Source organism: Vicugna pacos, chromosome 16, assembly GCF_048564905.1.
Source record: "Vicugna pacos chromosome 16, VicPac4, whole genome shotgun sequence".
NCBI lineage: Eukaryota > Metazoa > Chordata > Mammalia > Artiodactyla > Camelidae > Vicugna > Vicugna pacos.
This window is the reverse complement of record NC_133002.1, coordinates 18,118,312-18,145,041: the sequence shown is the minus strand read 5'-3', so window position 1 is coordinate 18,145,041 and position 26,730 is coordinate 18,118,312. Positions and strand designations below refer to the sequence as shown.

The window sequence follows — 26,730 nt, the reverse complement described above, 5'->3', positions numbered from 1 at the left end:
CACAGAATGGCTGTTTGCCCCCACCTCATGCTTGAGTCAGCTTTACTGGCCCCTACAGGTCTGGACCCTTCTTCAGGGCTGTGTGGGACTGTTCTCAGAGAACTTCCAAGGGGACAGGCTGGTCACTGTGCTTGGAATTCGCATGTCCAGCCTTACATGAGGGATCCTGTGTGGGCTTTGCACACTTGGCCCCCACCCTCAGAGTCAGGAGCCCTGAGGTCCATCCTGACTGGTCTGGAGTACTCTACAGTCCTGCCTGTCACTCTGTTCTGGGCCCCTACTTGCCACATCCACTGTGGGTCTCGCTCCCCTGAGCCTTGCTGGCCCCTAAGCCCCACCCCCAGGTCGGTTTGAGCCCCGAGTGTGTGGTTGGGCCTATGTAGGTGCTGGAATTTATGTCGCTGACGCTCAGGCATTGATTGTTCAGTGACTCAGTGTGTGTTTGTATTTGATATAGTTAAAAAAAAAAGGTATGGAAAGGATATATGTATTTTCCTTTTATTGTAGATGATGAAACTCAGATTCACAGGCATAATGCCTTGTTCTGGGCCACACAACGACGTAAGTCATCGAGCCAGGATGTGAACTTGAGCCTCCTGGTTCCCAGGCAAGGGTCTCCACAGAGCTGTTAGGTCATGTTGGTGGGGAGTGGAGTGTAGGAGTTCCCTAGCCCCCGCTCCTTCTTGTTCTGCCAGGAAGGATCAGGGTCCCCCTTTTGGAAAGACACTTTGCGAGTACTGTGTCAGAAGGCATGCACACATGCTCAGGCAAACATCTTTCCTTCTCTTTAAAAAGTGGTACCGGGTAAGTGCTATATAGTAGAATTACTTTAGAAAAAATGATAAAAAACAAACAAAAACGCCAAGACTTGCTCATGATCCCACAGTGAACACAAAGCTGTTTCCTTGTTGACTCTCAGTCTTACCCCATCCTTCTGCATTTTTTGATCAGAGACCGCATTTTTATTTCCTACCTTGGTTGCTTGTTCACACTCCTGGTCTCCTTCACCAGACTGAGAACCTGTTGAGGGAGGGGCTGTATGTGCTTTATGATTTTTATCTCCGATACCTTGAGTGCTTCTAGCTTCAAAGCAGCTTGTGGGGAAATTCTCCTGAACCACTTCCAGAGGGTACTGGTCACCAGGAGACCTGACTGTGCGGAAGCACTGGCTTGATGGTTGTATGCACTAGAAGGTTTCTTGAATTTCTCCTAGTTATTTATAATTATGATTTATGGCTGTGTAATATTTTAGTAAGTTGATAGGTCAGTATTCATTTAACCATTTTCTTGTTGCACGTTGAGTTCCTCCTAGATCATGGGTGGAACTTTTTGCTGCTCTCTGTGTTATTTCTTTCGCCTTAATTTCTGGCCGTGGGGTTCCTGGGGCAGGAGCACGGAAATATTGTGGTTCTTGCCACATGTGGCCACATCAGTGGTCTCTGAGGTGCCAGGTTTCCCGCAGCGTTTCTCCCTTCTGTTTTTGTTGGCATGGCGCCCACGGTGGCGTGGTTGAGGTCGAACTCAGGGAGGGGAGAAGCACCATTGAAATTCAGCCTGTCTGCTCGCCCCTCAGTGTGCTGGTTGCTCCTCAGTGTTGGGTGCTGACCAGTCCCTCCTAGTGACCCAGGGCTCCGGGTGTGGCCTGGACGGTCTTGCTGGGAGGCCTTACCAACCACGCCTGGAGAACGAGCCGGGAGCACCTTGGTGCTCAGCTGCGTGGTGGTGACTCCCCAGTGCGTCCCCTGATTCCTTTGTGTATTTGTTTCCTCAGCCACACAGCCCTGCTGGGTCCTGGGCACCCTGCTGGATGAGGGTGAGATTGCTGCCCGCAGCGCGCTAAGGTGACTGGGCTCAGACTCAGGGCAGGCCTGGGAGGGTGAGCCGGAGTTGCCGGCAGGACGGACTGAAGAGCCCTCCTTGCAGAGAGCTGCTTGTGCGAGCCCAGAGGCCTGAAGCAGTTTCTGTCCCTGGGGAGGGCAGGGCTGGGAGCAGCTCCAGGAGGGGGGCGAGTGTCCTGGACTCAGGGCAGCCCCAGGAAGTTCTCAGGAGACAGCTTCTCTGGGTTGGTTACTGTACTCGAAGGGGCTTGGGGTGTCAAGGGGACCTGTGCAGGGGACAGTGAATTGCGTACCTCCGGGAGTAGAGGTGTGTGTCTGGGAGCTGAGCTTTGGGAGATGAGGGCCCCAGATTGCAGACGGCCTTTCAGATGGCAGGATGTTAGCAGGGAGTGGGACGAGTGGGGCCCAGGTTTCTGCACCAGTCGTTTTGGTTGCTCCCTCTTTGCCACATTGTGTGATGTGACTCTGTGGGGACAGAGGAGCGAGCTTGCCCACCTGTCGGAAATCTGTCACTGACTCCTCCACTCTTTGAGCCTTGAACAAGCCGTGTGGAGCTGAGGCCGAGCAGGTACCATCTGGACACCATGGAGCCAGCTGTGAGCAGATGACTGTGTCCAGCAGGCGGGATCCTTGCTCCCTCCCCTGCCTGCAGACCCCTGTCTCTCCCTGATGCAGCCCAGATCTGCCCAAGGAGGGTGGTGAGGGGAAGAGGGCAGAGGAACCTCACCGTGCTCAAGTCGACAGGCCCGATAGAAGGTGTACGCAGGTGTGCATATGGCTTCCAGGAGAAGCTGTTGGAAAGGCCCGTGGAGCTCAGGCAGCACAGCCAGGGGCCATGGAGGGCTGACCTTGTCTGAGGAAGACCCCTGTGGACTGTGGAGGCTTTGTGGCTGGAGCCTCTGTGCTCTGGGGCGGTGGTGGGTCTCCTTCCAGTGTTAAAAGCTTGTGTGTGGGTGGTTGGAGTATTCAGGAAGTAATAGTTTTTTTTTTTTAACTCTTAATTTTGAGATAACTGCAGTTTGGCTTGCAGTTGGAGGATGTAATCCAGAGACACCCTGTGTGCTCTCTACCCAGGTTCCCCCGGTGGGAACATCTTGTCAGATTATAGCACAACATCACAGTCGGGGCATTGACATGGTGCAGTCAGGGTGCGGGGCATCTCCTTCACTACAGGGTCCCTCACAGCCACCCCCCGCCCTCCCACCACTGCTGCCTCCTTCACCTCTGGCCGGCACACATCTGTTCTCCATTTTTACAAAGTCCACATGTCAAGAGTGTGACGTCAGTGGGGTCATACAACACGTTACCTTTCAGGATTGGCTCTTCTCACTCATCGTCATTCTCTGGAGAGTCACCCAGGTTGCATGCATCACGCGTTGGTTCCTTTTCACTGCTTACTAGTGTTCCACGATGGACCCAGTGTAGCCACTCAGCCGCCGAAGGGTGTCTGTGTTGCTTCCAGGTTTTTCGGCCTTAGCAGATGAAGCTGCAGTAACCATTCATGACAGCGTCTGTGTAGATGGAAGCTTTTATTTCTCTGGAATAAATGCCCAGAAATGTGGTTCCTGGATCATACTGTAGTTGAGTGTTTAGTTTTTTAGGAAACTGCTGAACTGTTCTTCAGAGTGGCTGTATCATTTTATATTTTCTCTGGCAATGTATGAGTGATAGCCTTTTTTACATCCTTGCCAGCATTTGGTGTTGTCGCTATTTTTAATTTTGGCCTATCTGATAGATGTATAGTAACATATTATGTGGTTTTAATTTGCATTTCCCAAATAGCTAATGATGTTGAACATTTTTTCATGTACTTATTTGCCATTTGTATATCTTCTGTGAAATATTTTTTCATGTCTTTTGCCCATGTTCTAATTGTGCTTTTTTTTTTTTTTTTTACTGTTAAATTTTGAGAGGTCTTTATATATGCTGGATACTAGTCCTTTGTTAGGTATGTGTTTACAGGTATTTTAATCCCACTCTGTGGCTTATCTTTTCACCCTCCTATTGGGGCCTTTTGCAGAGCAAATATTTTTAATTTTAATGTGGTCCAATTTGCCAGTTAGGGTTTGTGTTCCATTTTGAGTAATTTTTCTGTAAGGTTGAGCTTTATTTTTTGCCTGTGAATGTCCAGTTGTTCCAGCACCATTTATTGGAAAACTGTCACTTTCCCACTGGAGTTTTAGCACCTTTGTTAAAAGTTAAGGGGCATATTTGTGTGGGTCTGTTTTTGGGTTCTCTATTCTGTCCCATTGATTTGTGTCTCGCCTTCTACTAATACTACACGGTCTTGATTACTGCAGATACATAATGAATCTTGTAGTCAGGTAGATGGGTTCTTCCCTCTTTCTTCTTTTTTTGTTAAAAAATATTCTAGTCCCTTTGCCTTTTCCTATAAGTTTTAGAGTGATCTTGTTGATATCTACAAAAAAGTCTTAGTGAGCTTTTGTTAGTAATTGCATTAAGCTTATGTATCAATTTGGGGAGAATTGGCATCTTAGGATCTTTCAGTCTATGAACACAGTATATCTGTTTATTTAGATCTTTGATTTTTCATCAGCATTGTGTAGTTTTCAGCATGCAAGTCCTCTACATGCTTAGTTAGATTTACACCTAAGTATTTTATTTTTTTAACGATTGCAAATGGTATTTTATCTTTAATTTTGGTGACCACATATTCATTGCTAATGCATAGAAATACAGTTGATTTTCGAATAGCAGTCTTACGTACTACAACCTTGTTAAACTCACTTATTGTAGTTTTTTTTGAAAAACAGATTCCTTGTTATTTTTCCACATAGACAGTTATGTCATCTTAAATGTTTCTTCTTTCCAATCGGTATGCCCTTTATTTCCTTTCCTTGCCTTATCGCACTGGCTAGATACTCTGACACTGTGTTGAGTAAGAGTTCTGGGAATGGACATTGCCTAGTTTTTGATTTTAAAGGAAGAGCATTTAGTCTTTCTCTGTTATGCATAATGCCAGCTCTAGGTTTTTGTAAATGCTCTTTGTCAGTTGAGGAAGTTTCTTTCTATTTCTACTTTTCTGAGAGGTTTTGTTGCTGTCGTTTTTAAAATCATGAATTGGTGTTGAATTTTGTCAAATGCTTTTTCTACGTTAATTGATTGATCACAGAGTTTTGCTTCTTCAGTTTGTAAATGTGGTGGATAACTGATTTTTTTTTAAACAGTGAACAAGCTTTACATCCTGGTGTAAACCCCACTTGATCATGGTATATAATTCTTTAAATATATTGTGGACTCCTGTTTGCTAATATTTTGTTGATTTTTTTTTTTTTTGCATCTACATTCGTGAGGAACGTTGGTCCATAGTAATTCTTTTTCTTCCCATTTTTTGGTACTGTGTCTGATTGTGATATCTGTTTAATATTGTCTTCATAAAAAGAACTGGAAAGTGGTTTGTACCCTTCTGTTTCCTGGGAAAGACTGTGTAGAATTGGTGTTAATTCTTCTTTAAACGTTTGGTAGACTTCTCCAGTGAAACCATCCCAGCCTGGAGATTTCTTTTTTTGGAAATTACATATTCAGTTTCCTTAATAGTTACAGGATCATTCAAATTTCTGTGTTTTTTGAGAAGTTGGTCCATTTCATCTAAGTTGTCAGGCTAAAGTTTGTAGAATTGTTTGTAATATTCCCTGTGATCCTTTTGGATGTCTGCAGGCTCTGTGGTGATCTCTCCGTTTTCATCGCTGATTTTAATTCGTGTCTTCTCTCTTTCCTTTGTCAGTCTTGCTATAAGTTTGTTGACTTTGTTGATCTTTTCAAAAAGCCAGCTCTTGTTTCATAGGTTTTACTGTTTCTCTATTTCAGTTTAATTGATCGCTGCTCTTACTGTTATTTCCTTCTTGCCTCGGGTATGTTCTGTACTGCTCCTTCTTCTAGGTTCTTGAGGTGGAAGCTTATTGATCGGAAGTCTTTCCTCTTTTCTAATGTATCATAGTGCTGTGGTGTTACCTCTCAGCATCACTTTAGTTGTGTCCCACAGATTTTGGTATGTTTTAAAACTTTTCTTTGAGGTTTCCTCTTTGACCCATGGGTTATATGGAAGTATATTGTTTTGTTTCCAAAAGTTTGGAGATTTTCCTATTACCTTTCTCTTATTGATCTCTAGTTTGGTTTCATTGTGGTCAGAGAACATACTCTAGGGATTTCAAATATTTGATTCCATTGAGATTTGTTTCCTAGCTGAGGATATGATCCATTGTGGTACAAGAGATCTCCAACTATAATGATGGATTTATTTATTTCTCCTTTCAGTTCTATCAATTTTTGCTTCACATTACTTTGCAGCACATTGTTTAGTACATACATATTTAGGATTGCTGTGTCTTCTTCTTGGTGAATCAACCCTTTTATCATTATATACTATTCCTTTCTGTCTCTGGTCATTTCCTTTGTTTTGACGTCTACTTTATCTGACACTAATATAGCAGCTCTGCTCTCCTTTGATTAATACTTGCAAGATCTATTTTTTCCATTCTTTTGCTTTCAACCTGCCTCTATCGCTGTATTTGCAATGAGTTTCTTGTAGAGATTGTATAGTTGGGTTATTTTTAAAATGCAGTTTGCCAGTCTGTCTTTTAACTGGTGTATTTAGATTATTTACGTTTAATATGATTATTGATGTGTTGAGGCCATACTTTTTTTTTGTTTCCTGTTCTCTTTTGATTATTATTTCTCTGCCTGCTTGAACTTTTTTTTTGAAGAACTTTTTTTTTATGATAAGCTTCATGATTTACATATAGAGATTTTTTTCAGTATAGATTTTCTGGTGGCTATTCTAGGAATTTCACTGTGTTGTATATATAACTTATCAGTCTGTTGGTGGTGTCATTTTGCCAGGTCAAGTAAAGGGAGGACCTTCCTTCACCTGTCACCATGTAACTGTCTTCAGTATTTCCTTTACATGATTCAGAACCACATTAGACAGTGTCAGAATTTTTGCTTCAGGCATCAAACATTATCTAGAAAACTCAAGGAATGCCTGATAACAGGTATTTTTGCTTACTCTGTTCTTTCTTTCTTTCTTCTGATCCAGGTTTCCTCCTTTTGTCATTTCCTTTCTGTTTAGAGAACTCCTTGTAGCCATTTTTTAAGTGTAGGTGTGCTGACAGTTTCTCTTAGTTGTCCCTCGTCTGAGAATGTCTTGATGTCCTTTTTGTTCCTGCAGGACACTCTCACTGGGTGCAGGATTCCGGGTAGACAGTTGTTTTCCTTCAGCACCTGAAAGTGTTGTGCTGCTTCCCCCAGCCTGCACGGTTAAGTCCAGCTGTTCTGTCTGGGTTTTCTCCTATCTGTAAGCTGTTGTTTTTCTCTGGCTGCCTTCAAGATTTTTTCCTTTGTCTTTAATTTTCAGAAATTTAATTCTAATGTATCTTGGTGTGGATTTCTTTGGGTTTATCCCTTGTAGTTCACTCATTTTCTTGAACTTATAGGTCTCCATTCTTGATGAATTTGGAAAGTTTTCAGTCATTCTTTCTTCCAGTTTTTTCTGCCCTACCCTCCTCCTCTCCTTCCAGGACTCTGATGACACAAATGCTAGCTCTTTGTTACAGTCACACAGGTCCCTAAGACTATTCGTCTTGCCTGTTTTCTCTGTTGTCTGGTGGGTAACTTCTGTTTTGTCTTCCAGTTCACTCATTCGCTGCACGGTTCCCGTCATTCTGCTGTTGGGCCCAGCCATTGAGCCTTTTATTTCAGTTACTGTGTTTTTCAGTTTCAGAATTTCCACCTGGCTCTTGCCTTCTGTTTCTTTGTTGAGGCTATCTGTGATTTCATTTATTCCGAGCATGTTCATAATTTCTTGTGGTGTCATATAGCATGGCTGCTTTAATCTTCCATCAGATAATTCTGACATGCCTGTCACCTCGGTGTTGGTGTCTGTCAACTGTCTTTGTTCACTCAGTTTGTGACCTTCCTGGTTCTTAGTGTGATGGTGCCTTTTCAGTTGAAACCTGGATATTTTTGTGTTATGTTAGGTGATTCCAGGTTGTGTTTGACCCTTCTCTCTCAGTTGGCTTTTTCTGATACAGCTCCAGCAGGAGAAGTGGGGCTGCCGCCTTTTACTTTTTGGTGGAGCTCCATTGACACCTGAGGCAAGAGGTTCCTGGTTACTGCTGCAGGGGTGGGGTTCAGCTCCCCGGGTGTCCTCTGCCGTTGCTCCAGCAGGGAAAGGGAGGCAACCTATTACCGGCGGGTGGGGATGAAAGTCCTAGCCCCCTGCACCTCCCTGGGAGGGGTTCTGGGGTGCCTCTTGGCTGGCCAGGTGGCAGTCTAGCCTCTGCTGGTGTGGGTGGGGGTGTGGCCGTGTCTGGAATAGGACGGTTATTGTCTAAGAGTTTTCTCTGTCTTACCAAGTTGTTCCTTCCCTGGTTCTTCTGCTATGTAGAAGCTTTTATTGGGGCAGTTTTTTTATGTTGTTTTTTTTTTGTCTGTGCCTGCTGGCACAGGTGCCTGTTCCTCCAGCCCCTGGACTGGGACAGTGACACAAAAAGACAGCCCAGGGTGTGCACCTCCATGTCATTCCTCAGGTCCTGAGGCTCGAGCCCCTCTGCCATCTTCTCCACCTTTTTGAGTCTTCTTAGACTTGTCTTATGTACAGTGTCCAGGGGTTTATTTGTACTTAGTGGCAGGAATAGGGAACCTTGCATCTACCCCATCTTCCAGGAAGCAGAAGTTTCAAATGACCATTTTCAAAAAGGCTTGGGACTGAGGAGTATGTCCCGGCCACCAGCAGCCTCTTTCCAGAGACCAGCCGGAAGTGTAGCCTCTGTTGGGTGTGGGAAGGAAGACTGAGTTTACCTGGAAGGGAAGAGGCTCCAGGGGTGCCCTCAGGTGTGACTTACAGGGTGTCTGGACCCGTGTGCTTCCTCCAGATGGCCTGCTTGAAACAGCTCAGTCCCATCCTGGGTCATGAACCCGCTTCTCCCTAGAGGAAAAGCCTCCTGGCCACTGAGAGTTTCTAGAGCATCTTTCCTGTGCCAGCTTCCTTTTGGGGTGTCTGTGTCAAAATCCAGGCCCTCGGGCTGCCCAGGAGAGGGAGGTGGAGAGGGAGGAGACAAAGGCTGTGGCAGGCACCCGGGACCTCCTGACGGGGCCGGGTTTGCTGCTGTCACTGTTAGGCAGAGAGAGCGGGAGGAGCGGCAGCACCCCCAGAGCGCCTTTCCCAGGAGCCAAGGACGGAGGGGCGGGTGAGGGCTGCCGCGTGCGAGGAGGCGTAGCTCAGTGAGTTGGGCGGCCCGGGCTCGGGGAATGGGTCATGGAGTCGGGTTGTGTTCAGGACGAGGTGCTGACAAATGTTGAGGAAGACGTCGGCCTGGGCTGCTCTCACGGTTCGGTGCAGTCCTGCCTGTATCTACTTCAGCCATGCCCACACCGAGCACGGCCCCTCCACCCTGGGTGCCCTCCTTCCCACAGGTCGTTGGTCCCATTTGCTCGCTTGGATGGCAGTGCCAGGGGGCAGGTGCCTTCCTGTCTCCTGATGATCCTGGGCTTGCTCTGCGGACCTCTGGGGGTCCTCTTTGTCACCCAGTGGTAGACACCAGGCCAGCCCCTGCAGCCCTTTGCTCCCCCGCCACTGCATCAGACGTCAGCCGCTGCCTCTTGCTCCCCTCTGCCTCTGTCTGGCACCTTCAACTATCATCCTACAAGCCGAGGGACCAGATCATTTCCTCTGAAACTTTTGTCTGTGTCTCTTTGACTGAAGTTTCCCAAATCTGGCTAGGGAGCACAGAGCAGAGTCATTTGAAAACTTGCATAGTCACCCCCAGCCTTCCCCAGACTTGACTTTCTGAGGTTTGAGAGGTCTCACACTTTACATTTCCTTTGGACTGTGAACCCATGAAGGTAGGGGCAGTTTCTTATTTATCTCACTGCCTGACATAGGTCTTGGTAAATGATTTAAAAAGCAAAAACTGTATTGAGATATAATTCACATACCATAGACAATTGAATTGACCTATTTAAAATGTACAATTTAATGATTTCTAGGACAGTCCCAGAGATGTGCAACCATTACCACAATCAGTTTTAGAACATTTTCATCATCCCATAAAGAAATCCTGCACCCTTTACCTGTCATGCCCCCACTGTCCTCCCATGCCGCCAGGCCGTGGCAACCCCCATCTGCCGTCTGTCTCTAGATTTGCCTTGGTAAGTGCCCTTGGTGGAAGGTTCCCCACTTCCCAGCCTGCTTGTCCTCCCAGAGCCCTTGTTTCTTGCCCTGTGCTCTCCGCTGGCCCAGCCTGCCCACCTTTTCAGGACCTGCCCACCTCAAAGGGGTCCCCTCTAAGGTGATCTGTATATGGCAGTCAAGAGCAAGCGAGGTAGGTGCTGGCAAGCTCCTTGAGTGGGTGTTTGTCGAGTGAGTAACGATGCTGATTGCGGGCCAGGTTCTGAGGGACTTGTGCCAGTGCCAGGCCTCCCACGGCCCCTTCTGAGGAAAGGACAGGCGGGTGTAGCTGGTAATGTGAAGTTGCCCCAGAGCCCTGCAGCCAGGGGCGGGGAGGCTGACGTATAGGAGACATGGCCTTGCGGTCTAACCACTGGTTTCGCAGGTCAGGGAACTGAAGGCCAAGCAGCGAAGTAGAGAAGTCATTGGCCTAGGGGACATGGGGGTCGCCCCACCTCCTCCCTCCCCACAGGACAGGCTGTGGTGGGCTCTGCTCCGTGTGTGCATCTTTGAGTGGTGCCGAGAGAGGCCGAGGGTGCTCGCCTGCCTGGGGGCCGGCTGGGGGTCGGCTGGGGGCCGCTGGTGTTTGCTGAGAAAGCAGACCTCTGTTCTCTTTGCTTCTGCTTTCCCGGCAGCATTTCATTCCACGTAACCCGTGGTTCTCTGGGTTACGTCCCTCTAGGTCCTGGTTCCCTGCCCACACCCTCTCCCGCGTTTCATGGAAACCAGTCTCTCACCTACTTCCTTCAGCCTACAACATGCCCCTTGCCCGAAGTCCTTCCTTCTGTTCACGGGGAAAAGCCAGTGCTTCCCGTGGGGGCTGGAGGACCCTGCAGAAGCCAAGAAGAGAGGCTCACTCTGCATGCTCTCTGACCTCTGGCAAGTGACCTTCCCTCTCTGAGTCACAGATTCCACCATTTTTCAAAATGAGATGGTGTGGCAGGGCCTCCCAATTTGGAAATGTGGAACAAAAGGCATGTTAAGAGGACCCCTAAGGATTACCCAGAGACAGTCTGCGTGTTGTAAGCAGCAAGTGGGGGGTTTAGGTTTTACTTGGTGTTACTGCCTCCAGAGGGTGGTGGACTCATCAGCCTGACTGTGCCTTTTCCACCCCTTTCTCAAGAGCTGGGTGTCTGTCTAGACCTTTGAACTCCCGTCGAACTCCCACCCTTAGGGGCTTGGGGGACCAGGGCAGGGGCAGGGGTTACCCTTTGGATGTAAAAAGAATGATAGCAGCTAACATTTATTAAGCACTCAGAGGCCAGACACTGTGCTCAGGGTTTTTTTTCCTTACACAATTTTCCTGAGTTAATTCACGTGTCATAAAGTTCACCCTTTTAAAGTGTATGGTTTAGTAGTTTTCAGCATAGTCACAGGTTCATGCAACCAACACCACTGTCTGATTCCAGAACATTTTCATCACCCCCAAAAGAAGCCCTGTACCTGTTAGCAGTCGCCTCTCTTTGCTGCTTCCTCCACACCCTGCAACCACTCACCTGTGTTCTGTTTCCAGAGATTTCCTTACTCCAGACCTTCCCTGTGCGTGGAGTCATGCAGTGTGTGGTCTTTGCATGCGTCTTCTCTCCCGGAGTGTCAAGTCTCTGGGGTTGTGGCGAGTCAGTGCTTGGTGCCTTTGTACTGGGTCGTATTGTGTTGTATGGATAGCCCACTTTATTTGTCCATTCATCTGCTGGTGGACATTAGACTTATTTGCACTTTTGGTGACTGTGAATAGTGCTGCTACGAATGTTCATGGCCCAGTTTTCACCCGAACACCAGCTCTCAGTTTTCTTGGGTTTGTACATATCAAGGAGTGGAGTTCTGGGTTTAGCCTTTTAAGGAACTACACTATTTTCCCCAGTGACTGCACCGTTTCATATTCCTGTGCTGTGTTTTACTTGTATCATCTCGTCAGTCCTCACGTGAGTTTTGCGAGGTGTGGACACAGTTGTCGTCTCTCTCACCTTTCAAATGGAAGACGGAAACCGAAGGGTTTTCAGCCCAGGGCTGTACAGCCAGCAAGTTGGTGATTCTCCGGCTGGTGCTAGTTGTGGTCCCCGGGGCAGCGTCTCTGCTCCCAGGCCTGTCCCGTCCCCTCGGGATGAGGGCCTTTGACTGTGTTGTTCTCGGGATACAGCTCGTACCTGCACGTGACGGCCCTCTCATGGTCACTGAAGACAATGCTGTCTTTTCCTAGGCTTGGTAGTTTGATCAGGACCTTGAGGGAGGGAGGCATCTGCTTCTTAGGAGTTCCTGTATTCTCCAGTTTCCAGATTCCCGCTGGGTTTTGCGTTCCCCTTTCCACACCGGATGCTGCAGACCTGCATGAGCCTCTTGCTCCCAAGCGTCCTTGGAGACTTGGCTGGGGCTGGGGAATGAGACGCGTGGTGTGTGCTCAGCAGAGGTGACTTCTGTCTCCAGCAGGTGCTTGTGAGCTTGTCATTAACTTGACCGTGGAACCTGTTCTGTCTCTGCTCCAAGGCCGCTGATAACCTGCCCTCCTTTTTCTCCTCCAGGCAAAACCCATCTATGGCGGTTGGCTGCTCCTGGCTCCTGATGGAACCGACTTCGACAACCCAGTGCATCGATCCCGGGTAAGGGCTTCAGAGTGCATTCTGGGGGTAGGGCGGCCCAGAGAGGGCCCACCTGAGGGCAGGTGACAGAGTGGAGGTGGGAGAAGGGGAGTGAACAGTGGATCCTGGGAGCCCCTACTTGGTGAACTCGTAGGTCCCCTGGGAAAAACCTCAGTGAGACAGGCCTGGCTCTCCCTTCAAAGTGGGGTGCTCACAGGATGCCACCTGTTCTGTGAGATGGTGAAATGGAGAAGGCCAAAAGGCGGCAGTTCAGCACACATTTGCCTCGTGCTGATTAGGCTCTCAGGTCCTCCAGTGCCGAGGCCCTGCTTCCTACAGCCCCCCACCCCGCCACTGCCCCCAGCCTGGGGCGCCCCAGAAGATGAGCACCAGTGAAGGGAGACGGGCCTGGAGGGCCGATGCCGCCTCTGCCCTTTCTCTCCTGGGCACCCAGCCCTGGGTGGGTCCTGCTGGACACAGACTGCTGCTCAGCCAGAGCAGTGAGATGGTCAGACCAGCATTGTCCTGCATCAGTTTGTTCTCCTGCCAGAGAGCCCCTTTGGATTTGGTTCCAGTTAGAATACTCTTTCTTCTTCCACATTCTCTCCTCCACGTGATGCTGCCTGTACCCTATAAACTGCTCCTGCTCTGCTCCCTCCCATCCCCTGCTCCCCAAGAGCCTCTGCCCTGCCTCTTGGTCTCTGCTGCCCCCAGCCTGAATGTTACACTTTGGGGTGGAGCCTGTGGTACCCCATGGAACTTGCTTTGTGTTTGGGGGTTTTGGGCTTCCTTCTGGAATGGGTTTTGATTTTAAAAACAACAAATAGGAGCCTTGGAAATATTTCTCAGGAAGAGTCCAGGTGGCCTCTCCCTGGACACCCAGTGCGGAACCAGGCTTCTGCAGGTCCTCTCTGTGAGGCCGTGTGAGTGTCCTGTCCCTGCTGTCCAGGCATGAGGGCAGCCGGGGCAGCTGTGCTCCAGAGCCTGCAGTGACCAGGGAGCAGCCCTTGTTCCTGTTTTATATTTAGGTCACACAGAATTGCCATTTCCAGCTTCCGAGAAAATCATTATTAGAAACGATACAGTTCTGGCCCAGAGCGAAGAGATACAGTATTTCAGTTTGTTCTTGTGGCCTTATTGCCAGTAAAAGTATGAATGTCTTTGGGCATTTTGAAATGCATGAAAATAGGTCTTCGTTATGATCTTTGGGATTCAGGGACCAGCAGTCTCACGTTCTCGACACGTCTAACCCCCCACAAAGTGGAAGGTCCTTTTTATCCCACTGTCAGTACCGTTGCCACCATTGGCCCCCAGTGGCCTGGCCTTTGGGTAGAGGGTAGAGTTGGTCAGCTGTCCCCGGACTCCGAGTTGTTCCCATCGGTCATGCTTCTTCTCAGTTTTGGTTTTTACTGGTTTGCTCCTGAGTAAGTCCCAGGGCCGCGGGCTTTCCCCTTCCTCATGCTCCCTCCGGACCGTCGGCACTGCCCTTTTATAGCATCTCTTCAGATTGTGTCAGGAGTCGGGCGTCCTTGCCTGGCACTCTCAGGTTGTCCCATGTCAGGTCAGGTAATTCACCAAAGTATTGACACGTCTCACACAGTAAGCTCGGTGCTGGGGACGTGGAGGGTACAGAAGGGTGACCAGGACGTTGTCTTTGCCCCTGAGGAGCTTGCAAATTAAAATAGACCAGGTGTCTTAACTCTCAATAATTGGAAACACTGGGTGGTTTGGGCCTTCCTCTGTCCCAGTCCTGGCTAGCGAGTCACTGTTCTCCCACCCTGGGGCCTGCTTTTCCTGCTGTCCACTCAGGACTGGGTGCTGCGGCCAGCGTCCCCCAGGTGCAGGCAGTCAGAGGGGGCGGCCCGGGGAGACGACTGGACTCCCAACCCCTCTGTGTTCCCTTGCAGAAATGGCAGCGCCGGTTCTTCATCCTCTACGAGCATGGCCTCCTGCGCTACGCGCTGGATGAGATGGTGAGTGTCCTGCCCCAGCTCCAGCCTCTGCCAGGCCGCTTCCCATGGCAGAGGCAGCCCATGTGCTCCTGCTCAAAGTTTCGGAGAAAGGGTGGCAGCTGGTTGCAATGCCCCTATACCCAGAGGCACCTTCAGCGGTTGTGGGTGAGAGTCTGTGGTGAGGGAGGAAGCCACTTCTGTTCAAGGGGGATGGGAGTCGGGCTCAGCCGGAGCACCCCAGCTGGGCAGAAGTGGGGTGGCTGTGGGCCTGTGGGGGTTGGGGGAGCCCTGGACAGGCGGAGGCCGGCGGAGCTAATGCTGGTCCGCACCTGCACCCAGGGCCCCTCTCTGCTCGGTGCTTGGAGGCGTGCTGGCCGGGGGGTGGTGTTCTCCTGGTTGCTCAGCCAGGGTGTAAAGGCTCCTTCCTGTCCTGCCACCCACCTGCTTTGCTTCTTGGGCTGGATGAGTGTTTACCAACCAGGTGGAATGTTCTGTTTCTGGCTTTTCTTTTTCTGCCCGTTTTGTCTCCTGACTTTTTCTCTAAAGGAGATTGGCCTCTCCTAACTAAAGTATGACCGAATTCCAAGCTTCATAAAGGGTTGAAGGTGGAAGATTTGAGCACTTTTTATTGTTCCACTGGAGTGTGTGAGTGCGTGTGTGGGCAGCATTTTAAATCGGGACTGTCCTAGTACAGCTAATCACACCATGCAAAATAGGGTGACCCCCACCCCTTTCAGAGTGCGTTGCCTTGCTGCAGGGGTGAGGGCGGGGTTCTGGACGTGTGAGCAGAGGACCTTGTAGACTGTTAGGAAACTTGGATTTTCAGGTTTCTACGGCTGACACGTGACTAGGCTGTAAGTGCCCCCAGTGAGCACGGTCCTGGAGCCTCCAGCCCGGAGGCAGCTTTCCTGAAACCCAAACTCCCACCCCTGCCTGGCCAGCAGGGTCCTCACACCTGGAGCGGAGACTGTTAGTGCAGGCTTGTGTGTGAACTGGGTTCCAACCACGCTGAGAGTTTCCTCCTTGAGTACCTAGAAGTAGAGCTTTGGTCCTCACCTGGGGCCCTTGTGTCCCAGGGCTGCCTGGCAGTGTCTGGAGTCATCTTTGACTCTCATGGCTGTGCAGGGGCTGCAGGGGTGCCGTGCCGTTGGCCCCGAGTGGGTGGAGGCTAGGGCTGCTGCTCAGTGTGGTGTGAGGCAGAGGATGGCCCCCACACCAGAGCATGACCCAGCCTCAAGTGTCCCCAGTGCTGAGACTCAGAAGCCCTGGTCAGTGGCTTACTTACACTTTTTAAAAACATTAAAACATGTTCGACTTGCTGTCGTCCTGGTTCCTGAAAGGTTTGGAAGGACCCACCCGTCAGATTTCCCGGGAGTGAAGAGGGTGATGGGGCAGGGTTAGCCTGCTGGCTGGCGTGGTGGTGCCATGGACTTGTTCCTGGTGGGGAGGGGTTTCGATGGGCTGTCCGTGCACATCAGGCAGACACAGGGCTGGCAGGACTATGGGGTGCGGCTTGCTCAGGCTACCAGCCTGTGTGAAGGCCTGTCTTGGAGCTGGTCTCCAAAAGCAGCAGTCTGAGTGGCCTGTAGCCTCTGCTGACCCTCCACTCCTGCCACCCTCTCCTCCCCCGCATACTGCTTCCCTCCCCAGCTAATCTCCACATGTAATAAATTGTAACATTTTATGGTGGGGGGGCCTTAACACTTAGTCACAACCTGTTTTAAATTGTTACTTGGACTTTTATACAATATTACTATTTGTTTTCATTTGTTTAAATGTTATCTTACCAACTAAGCTGTGACCTTTTTTTCATTGTTGGGCCCCCTGGTAATTCTCCATACCTCTGCATTGCCTGACCTGGGGTTTGGGTGGCACAGACCTGGTAAATAATTGTTGAGTTGAAATAATCAACTTTGTAAAGCATAGCTGCAGGAACTCTGTTCCAGCTTGAGGAGGAGGTAGGGCCTGGGTGCTCCTGGGAGAGGGTTGGGTGTGTTTCGTGGCCCTGAGTGGTTCCTCAGCAGAAGGGATCCGGGGAGCAGAGTGGGGACCAGGAGGGCATGGTGGCAGGCAGGAGGGGAGGAGGAGGGGAGGGCTGCCATCCCAGGGAGGCCCTTCTCCCTGGGGACTTCTGGTCGATCTGGGGCCTTGGCCGGTCTGGCTCCAGCAGCCGACTGTTGTTGCCTCTCTCTTCCAGGCAGCTCTGAGTTGGGACTAACCTTTGGGAATCGTTTTCCTTTTTTGGGAAATTTCTTTCTCGATACACCCACATACCCTGTAACTGGTGGCTGAGGAGGAGAGGCAAATTGCCCAAAAAAGGAAAAAAAAATTTACAAATGCAGGCCGAGGTGAGTGGGCTCAGGGCAGCCTCACAGACAAGTGGGAGCCTGAGCCATGTGGCTGGGCTGCTGGTTTTTTAGGAGTGGACGCAGTGAGGAGTCTAGGAACCCTACCTGCTGCCTCTTCCTTCCGCTTTTACTTCTCCCCCTCTGTGCTCTGCCTGTTCTTATACCAGATGCTGCCACTTCTCCTCGAGCTTTTGGGGACTGATGTCAAGCTAGGGTGCTGGTGTCATAAGAGTCTGAGGGTCACTAGAAGGCTTTCCCGGAGGAGCACCCTGTCCCGAGGGGAGGCAGGGCCTTGGATGTCGGGTGGAGTCCACTGGGCTGTGAGGCTCAGGGCCCGGGGGACTGTGCCCACCGGGCTGTGGACAGCCATGTCTCGTGCCTTCATGTTCTCTTCCTTTTTCCTCCTGGAAGCCAGGCAGAAACATGGTCTAAGGATGTTTTTGTTTGTTTGATTTTAAATTCTGGTAAAATTTTATGCAACAAAATTTACCATTTTAACCAGTTTAGGAGTACAGCTCAGTAGCATTAAGCACTTTCACCTTGTGCAACAATCATCACCATCCGTCTCCAGAACTGTTTCATCTTCCCAAACTGAGACTCTGTCCCCATGAGACACTCCCTCCCTGTATCTTCCCGTGCCCCAGTCCTGGTGCCCACCCTTTTACTTGCCATCTCTGGATTTGACCATTCTAGGGACCCCATACATGTGGGGTCATATGGTGTTTGCCCTTCTGTGTTTGAATTATTTCCCTTAGCACAGTGTCCTCAAGGTTCATCCAAGTTGGAGCACGTGTCAGAATCTCCTTTTTTTAAAAAGTTCTAGAGGATCTACTGCTGTTGAACTCTGTCTGCCTTGAAACAGACTGACCCTGGGTTTCTCCTTTATGGAAGCCACAGCAGGTATGTAGGGCTTCTCCCCTCCTCTGCCCTGAGAGCCCTTGAAAGTCGGGACAGGCCAGAGCTCTGTGCCTTTCCCGGGGCCAGTCTGCCCCGGAGGGACTCCAGTGCGGTTCACACCCCTGCACGTAATGGGGAGACACTCCCAGCTCTAGAGCAGCGCCATGTTGGAGAGGAGCTGCGGCTTTGTCATTCTTGTAGGACGAGAAGTTACCCTGGTGTCTGCTCTCGTGTACAGCCCTTCAGAGGATGCCAAGTGTTAACAGTTAGGGTTCTGGCTCCTTTACAGTTTCCTTCCAGAAGGACAGTTCTGGAGGTTGCTTTGAGCCCAAGATCTTTGCGCACTGCATTCTCAGTGAATTTGGGCTGCAGGGGAGCCCGGGGCCCGGGGGGGACTCGGCTGGGCCCTGCTGTCTCTGAGGTGCTCTGGTTCCTCCAAGGCCGAGCCCTCTCCTCTGTTCCCTGTCACACCCTGGCAGAACGGCTGCCTGAGGGCCAGGTTCAGGTATCCATGCTTTAAATAACCACCCCCTGTGATTTTAAGAAGCACAAACACTTGAGAACCCCTGCTTTGAGCTCTGCCCCCCCCCCGCTTGTGTCTTGTTTGTTGGTAACACGGTGGCCGTTGTGTCTGTAGCGACACTCAGAAAAGGACAAGTGGCTGAGAGGGGGGCCCCTCTGGCGGTGGAGCTCACAGCCTGTTGGGATCCACGTGAACATTTGAAGGTTAAATACCGACGTCAGACCACTGTGTGCAAGCTCTTCAGGGTCGGGGTGGTCCACACAGCCCAGTTTTGTCACTCACAAGTGGAATGGTGTCACCATCCCTCTAGGCCCCAGTTTCCTCTTCTCTGAAATGGGCACGACAGACATCAGCCAGACTTAAGGGCACACACAGCGCCGAGCCGAGCGCATGGCTCCCAGCCCCCGACAAGCAGGATGGGGACCCAGGCCCCCTCTTTCCTCCCAGAAGACTTCTCTGAGTCCCCAAACCACCCACTACTTACTTTTCAAAATAATGAATTTACAAAAAAAAAAAAAGAAAACATTTGTGGAAGTGTTAAGTGCTTTGCCAGTGATGGCTGATGCATGAACATCCATTTTCCGGATAAACTCAGGCCTTTGCAGGGGCTAATGTTTGTGAAGAAGAGTGGAATGCAGTTGGGAGGCAGGAAGGGCCGCTGGGCATCAGGTGGCCCAGCTGGAAGCGTTTAGGAATCCTGCACCAGCCAGGCTGTTCAGCAGGTGATTCCAGAGTGTCACCGTGTTTCACCCCCACCTGGGCTTGGGGGCCTCAGATGAATCCCTCTTGCCGTCTTACCTCGTCATGACGGCTGCAAGTCAGGCTCACCTTGCCGGGAGGGATGCTGTAAACCGTTAGTTCCTTCGTGACTCTTAAGTGTGTGATAGTAAAATGCGTTCTATAAGTATGCTTGCTGGACGCGAGGGCTTCCACAGTGTGTAGTTCCTTGGGGTGGGAGTGGATGACAGTGAGGGTGGGCACAGAGGGCCCGGTGCTCCACCTCTGGGCTTCCTGCAGGCTGGTTTGCCGTGGCATCTTTGGTCAACTTCACGTTACTTGGAAATGTCACAGTGAGTGATCAGGAAGGGAAGAGATGAACCCAGGTGGGACCAGGAACTCCTCCCAGCTGACAGCAGTGCCCTGTTGTCTGGAGGTCGGGGGTCAGTGGTGAAGCTCACAAGTGTAACTCGATCTCTCGCTGTGATGCAGGAGGCTTTGCCATTAGAATGAAGCACCCCATGTCTCTGGGACCTTCAGTACTGATGTTCCCTGGAGACTGGTGGCTGAACCTCAAGTCATCCCCTCACCCCGCTGCCCTGCCTTCTGACTTAAGCTGAGGAGGAGCTTGGGGATACAGGCTTGTTAAGACATTCGGGCCTAGTATCTAGTGGAAAATGCAGTGTCTGCCTCTGGTTGCTTTTTGTTGTCATTTACAACTCTGCATGCTGGCCCAGGTGGCATTTCTCACTATGCAGCAGCTGGGGGATGGAAGATACCAGAAGCTGATCATCAGGCTGTGTGGGAAGAAGCAGCGAGCGGGCCCTGGGGTCATGGCAGAGGGGTTTCCGGAGGTGACCTGGCCCAGATGTCCATTTACGGGTGGGGAGGCCAGTGAAGGAGGGGCTGCACCAGTAGGTGTGGGGCAGGCAGTCCGGTTCTTGGTGGTCTGGTCCTGATCTGCGGCCTGTGGTGGCCTTTGGGGAGTTGGGGGTGGGGTGACCAGGGAAGGGCTAGCTGTTGCCACGTGGAGCCTGAGTCTGGGGTGGTGCAGGTGTTCTGTGCTGTCAGGGTTAGACTGTCGCCTGGCGGCCCAGGCCTTGTGGGGGAGAGGAGCTGGAGAAGGACACGCAGGTCTGAGCGGGTCAGGTAGAAGGGAGCACATACCTGCTGGGGGGGGTGGGGGGTGGCACTGAGGTAATCCTGACTCAGTCACAAGAGTAGACACAGCCCCCTCTGAGGGGTCCAAGTTGGACATGATTGCCTTCCTCTGTCCTTCGCCCCCAGGACGCATTTCCACATGGGTCTCCCTCTACAGGGCAGTGGGCCAGAGCCTGGTATGTGCCTGCATTGATGGGGCCTTAAGTAATGTGCCCAGGTGTGGGAGAGGCTCGGCAGGTGTTGGCTGATGCAGTGGGAGCTGGTCTGCGTCCTCCTTACTCTGGCACTTGAGTCTCAGTGGGAAACATTTTAAGAAGGCCTCCCCCTGAGGACCATCCCTCTTTGACTTTCAGACCAGACTGAGAGGATCTGGGGACCCTGGGTTGCCCAGCGTGCTTCTCTTCCTTCCCAGTTACGTGCGTGCTGAGTCACAGCAGCGAGGTGGTCGTCAGCTGCTGCCCGCCTGTGTTGAGGGCCTGGGAGCCCCTGAGAAGCCATGTTCTTCTCTGCATCCCTGCTGTGCCTGCAGCTGCTGAGCGGGGAGACTCATGGACGCCCCCGAAGATGGTTTTTCATCCTGTCATCCACCTGGGTGCCGTCCTGCTCTGCACGTGCACAGCTCTCAGTGATGAGGTGGTGGGAGCGGCAGTTCTGCTGAGTCGGTGGCCCTCAGTCTGTGCTAGGAGAGTGGCTGGGGATGGGCTGTGACCGGCACCCTCGCGGGAGGCCTCCAGAGCTGCGGGCCAACTTCTCTGGGCAGCCGTGACAATGGCCTGTAGGCTGAGGTCTGGGATCATGGCCCAGGGCTCTGGCTCTCCTGCAGAGAGAGGAGTGACTGGGGGGGTTAGGAAAGTGAGCAGCTTGGAATGATTGGTTAGGAATCTAATTAAGTGACAGCAGGGAGAGAACTGTCAAAAAAGAGTCATTTTATGTGAGTTAGCGACAGACGGCGTTTGGGGTTGAAGAAACAAAGCCCAGTGCCTGGGACTAGTGTGTCACGAGTGTGCCCGCACTGCTCGCACACGCTCCCCCGCGGGGCCAGGCCGCCCGACACCAGGCTGCTGAGTCTGTAGGGCACCATCTTCTCGGGACCCTCGCTCGGCCCACTCAGGACCCCCGTCACACGCCCAGCACTCCCTGCCTGGCCTGGCCTTTACTTTGGACTTCGCAGGGACGTGGGCAGCACTAAGCATCCATGCGTCAGTCCACTGAGGGCGTTCATGTATGTTGGTGCCTTTGCCTCTCCTGCCCGCCCGCCCCCACAGCACTTTTCAGAAGACTGTGTCTTCGGCAGGGAAGGGAGAGGCTGCTCTTTCTAGGGGGAGGGCTCCTTGAAACCAGGGCATGACTGTACTGGTGGGACCTCAGAGACAGCGGTGGCAGGTCTGAAGGAAGGCCACCTCCCTGTGCCACATGCTGGCTTCTTCTGAAGGGCTGGCCAGCCTGTGTGCCTGTTCCTTCACAGACCGCTCTCAACTTCCCTCTGAAGACCCTGGGGGTCAGTCTCTGGGACGGTGGGAGGTCTGTCTAGGCTTGTCGGTGACAGTGGGCAGTGTTTTGAAGGGTCCTTCATCCTTCTTTCTTGTAGCTCGTATTTCCCCTGTGATCTCTCTGCCCTGATGTACATGAAACCATTTGAAAGGCATATATATAATACATGTATGTAGTTTAAAAAGTTAAAAATGTAAGCACGACACTTGTAGTACGCTAGAGCGCACCAGCCTCCCGGTCTTCCTGACCCTGCCATCTGTTTCCACAGGAGGCCGTTTACTGTTCTTGTAGCTGGAGGATTTTGGTACTCACCTCTGTGTTTGTAAATAGCGCGTTTATACAGCTGTTTCCTGAGGTTTGGGAAGGTGTTATCTGTTGATTTTGTGTGTCCCCCCACCTCGTATGTGTGCAGGCGCCTGTGCTCTCCCACCCCCTCATCCCCCTCCGTCCTGCCAGCACCGGTAAGCGTGAGGCTGACGTCAGCCGGGTTTGAATTATTACGACCCTGTGAAAAATGTACCCACTCAAGCTGTGGGGCACACCGTGATTCTGTCTCCTCTCACGTTGTTTCTCTTGCAGTTAATAATTGCCCTCACCCTTCATTTGTTTGATTTATATTTAACTAACCTTCCTGAACTCTCAACTTCCTGACAGAACTGTAAAGCTCCTCCGAGTGTGGGCAGGTCCCCAGGTCAGTGATTCTTTCTTTTCACGGTAACGTCCCTCGTGGAGACGTCTGTCCTCTTGTTCCACTTGGACTGGCCCCTCTCCAGGCCTGCTACTTAGCTCTCCGTCGGGGAGCTCCTCCTCCTGCTTCTGAGTTCCTTAGGTTGAGCTCTTCTTATTTGGCTTATTCTCCATTTGGTGAAGCCTCTGGAGAAAGGCTCAAGGCAAGAAAAAGGTCTTGAGACCTCGCATGTCTAAAAGCGCCTTTCCTGTTCACACTCTCCTTTGGTGGCAGGACTGGCTGTAGGTCAGGCTGGAAGTCATTTGCACTTGGAATTTTGAAGGTGCTGTTCTTTGTCTTTAATTTCTTCCTTTGCTGTGGAGAAGTTCATGTGCAAAGGATCCGGTTCCTGATCCTTTGTAAATAAATGGGATTTTCTTTCTGAAAACTTTTTAGGAGCTTCTCATTGTCCCTTGAATTCTAAAATTTCACGAAGTTATGTGTTGGCTGGTGTGGACCTGTTCTCTTTCACTGAGCCCAAAGCCTGTGGCCTCCCAGTGAGGAAAGCTCTGTCCTTCTGGTCCAGAAAGTGTTGTTGTGGTTTTAAATCTGGTAGTTTCCTTTGCCCCATTTCCCCTGGTCTGCATGTTTAGAGTTCCTATTGGTTCTTTCAGACACTCTCAAATTTTGTTGTCTTTTTACATTGCTGTGTCATGCCTGAGATTTAGTTAACCTTGCCTTAAACCCCTCTGTTCCTGATTCCAGCTATTCTGTTTTCTTGTTTTTGTTCTGGTTCTTATGTCAGCCATCATATTTTTAGTTTTTTAGGGCTCAATTTTTATTTCCTCTGTATCCCTTTTTTATAACACCTTATTCATGTTTCTTGGATGCAGTATGTTCTCTTATAATTTCAGTTACTTTGAAAGTCTGTTCTATGTCTGGCCTGACCTGCTTTCCTCTCAGTTTCCTTTCTGCCTGTTTTGGTCTTGGGCTTTCTCAGACGAGTGGTGACTCTGGGCTGTACGTCTGTATGCAAGAACAAGACTGTGTGTGCAGGGTGTATGTGGGGGTGACTGGCCAGCCTCCCCTCAGAAGAACAGTCAGGCAGGCACCTGGCGAGCCCCCAGACGGAGGGCTGCTCATCTCAGCCTGTGGAGAACGCCCGCTTCAGGAGGTCTTCCTCCGGGGCTGGCTGTTCTCCCCAGGTCCGGTCCTCTCAGCTCCAGTCTCGGGGGGCAGCAGCAGGACTTGGCACCGGGGAGACCTCAACTTCGAGGGTGCAGACTTCCATGGAGTTTTCCACGCCCTGCACTGCCCCCTGCCCTGAATCCAGACCTTTTCAGAGAACACCTGCTGGTTGCTGCTGGTGGGGGCCCGGCCCCAGGGTCTGACTGATCCCTGAGCAGGTCGCTGAGCAGGCCTCCTGTTCCGGGCCTTGCCTCCTTAGTCAGAGGTGCCTGGGGCCTCTAGGCCCTGAGCTTGCTGGTGTTCGGGACAGCGTCAGCTCCTCCTGGTTTCCCTCTGGAAGCCCTCTCTGCTTTGGTTGGTCAGTCTCCGTGCATGCACAGCCACTTCCTATGTTTCAAAATTTATTTAATATCCCACATCTGCTGCTGGTTTTAATCCTACATCTCCTCTCCAGTTTTTTTTTTTTCTGTCTTTGGGAGTTTATACCTTTGAAAAAAATTCTCATTTTTATTAGGGTTTTATCAGCAACTTGAACATGCTGCTGTGTGATTTTGGCCATGTGTGACTGTAGGTCCCCCCTCCCCCGTGCAGTTCAGGACTCGATTTGCAGAGTGTGTGCAGGTTTCACTGTGGGCACATCCCTCCTGCCTTCCCCACTCCGCTATTTCTAGGCTGCTGTTCTCTCCTTGCTTTGTCCTGTGTGGGCCACGTTGTTGCCCTGGGTCTGTGTAGCTCTTTGTGTGCGCCTGGCGGGGTGTGTGTGGCATGTCTGGAGTGGACGTATGCCTGCCTGCTGAGGGGGAGGTGTTCTCCTCCATCTGTAATTTGCTTCTGCACCTTTTATGAGGAAGAGAGACTTTCATAGATAGTTGAAATCCCAAATTCTCTGGTTGGAAACCCAGGGGTTAATGATGACTGCTTTTCCAGAAGAGTAGAGGGAAGCAGTCTGTCTAATCTCCCTCTGGTGAATAAGGGGCCCGGTCACCTGCTTGCACCAACAATAAGACCCTTGTTGTCACAGACCGGGCAGGTTCTGTAACCGACTCTCTGGCTGCCTTGAGAAAGACCATCCAGGAGACTTGGGGCCCAGGCCTGGCCTTATCCCAGTGCCACGCGCACCATCGTGGTTCCCTTCTCCCCATACCATGTGTTTTCCTGATGACTCTCTTTGGAACCTTTGGAAGGCAGGAGAGGTTGATTTCATTCACTCACTCATTGCTCGCTTGCTGCGTGTCCTGGGCGGGCTGGAAGAAAAGGTGAGCAAGGGTCCTGCCCTCCAGGACTTCCTAGTCTCTAGTTAGGAAGAGTAGGGTCAGCCGGCCGGGGTGCAGTGCAGAGAGCTGCACACACCCTGCTTGCCACAGGGGCCAGCCTGGCAACCCTGGGACTCCCGGGGAGAGAGCAAATTAGGAGTAATCCAAGGTGGAGGGATGGGACTGGTCAAAGCCCAGAGACGGTGGTGGGAGATGGGGCTAAAGGAGTGATTTTCAGGGTCGTACTTGTGGTCTCAGAGAACTGAGATGGCCTGAGTCATTGGAAGCCCAGAGAGAACTGAAGAGCCCACCTCATTCTTCCCCAGTCAAGCCAGAACCAGCGGCAGAGGGAGGGGCAACTGGCGTCTCACCTCTGTACCCTCACCACCTCCCACACTGCTGAGAGCTGAGGTGGCCCTGCTGGGGGTCGGCGCCATCACTCCGGGCCCCTGGGAGCTGCTGTGCAGTCGTGACATTTGCCAGCTTCCATGAACGCAGAGATGGCCGAGACGGCAGCAGTGAGAAGTGGCCTCAGAGGTCCCAGCTCTCAGCTCAGTTTCTTCTTTTCCCTGGAGTCTCATGCTGCTCCCGCCACGCTCTGCTCCAGCCCCTGACTCTCTGCCACCCACCGGCCTTTCAGAATTGGGATTGAAACAGAACATGTTTCTGGCCCCAGAAGGTCCCTGCTTGTCAAATTCCCATGTCTCTAAAAATATCTGTGAGCTTCTTCCCGCCCAGTCTCCTCCCGACAGAGTCTGCCTCTCCCTCACCCTCCACTCGGGGAAGAAATAAAACCTGCCTCTCGACACTCTTTCCGGACTCAGAACGGAATAAATAAGAAGTGCTGAGTTTCCACAGTTAGAGGGAACACTGCCTTTGTTGGGTCTGGAGGGCTGCCACTGCGCCTGGGTCTGAGGGTCCTGCCCCTGCTCTGGGAAGGGCACCAGGGAGGAGGAGAGAGGGGGACCAGGGCGAAGAGCCCCCCTCTCCTGTGCGTGGGGTGGAAGGGAGGCAGCCCTCCTGCAGTGGGCTGCCTGCAGTGAGTCTTGGTGTGGGAATGAACTGGGCTCCCAGGCCCCTAAGCCCCTGGCTGCCTGCTCAGTGCAGACCAGAAAGGAGTCTGTGGGAAGCCTCCACCCTTGGAGGCTGCCTGAGGCTCCTGGAGCTTTCTCAGGCATTCCTGGACTGGGATGAAGCCTCAGACCCCTCCCCCGCCCCACCCCCAAACCTTGGATGCTGGCCTAATTGAGACTTCATTTATTTCCACATTTTCCCAGCTCTGTATAAAAAGACAAGCAAATGGGTGAGGCCTCCCAATGGGCTTAAGAGCATGGGGGTGGTAAGTGGGGGCAGGGGGAGGAAAGACTCAAGGGTGGGCTTCCTTCATCTTAGGGGCTGTGGAGCCAGGAGGGGAGGGGGGAGCTAGGGCAAAGGGGCTGCCAGGCAAGGAGGCGGTGAGAAGAATTCCTTCCCCCTACTCGGAAACCCAAAAATAGCCGCCGTGTCAAAGGCACAAGCCTTGCAAACTTGGAGCCAGCTGAAAGCCATTTGCTTCTCAGCCCCTGCCCTCTTCCCCCACTTCCCTCCTCTTCCCCCACGCCCCCCCCTTTCCCCCTCTTCCTCTGAGTCCCCTCTTTCCGAGCCCCTGCCCCTTATGGCTCCTTCACTGGTTGCTGCAGGGGAGTCCTGAGAGCAGCGAGTCCTGTCTAAGCATCCAAAGTTCTCCCTGCATTTCCTTTTCTTGTAACTTTGAATTTTCCTATTCTGATTTCTTAAAGTGAAGCAAATGTGTACTAAAAATGTAGATGTAAGGACTGGATTGGATCTTGAAACCAAGGGGAGTGGCCACATACAAGAGAGCAAATGCTCTGAAACTGTTCGCTACTACAAGTATAAAAAGTAGCCTACTCGTTGCACACATTTTGTAAAAACAG

At 51.4% G+C, this 26,730-nt stretch overlaps 1 protein-coding gene across 6 annotated transcripts in view; it reads left to right on the top strand.

The window, feature by feature from the left end:
- The window catches only part of MPRIP (myosin phosphatase Rho interacting protein), a 110,504-nt gene that overhangs the window by 16,479 nt on the left and 67,295 nt on the right, over window positions 1-26,730 (top strand). For all 6 annotated transcript variants that reach the window (XM_072938579.1, XM_072938576.1, XM_072938577.1 and 3 more), the window contains exons 2-3: window positions 12,543-12,620; window positions 14,507-14,572. In XM_072938579.1, the coding sequence (XP_072794680.1) occupies window positions 12,543-12,620; window positions 14,507-14,572 (144 nt within the window). The remainder of the gene's footprint in view (window positions 1-12,542; window positions 12,621-14,506; window positions 14,573-26,730) is intronic.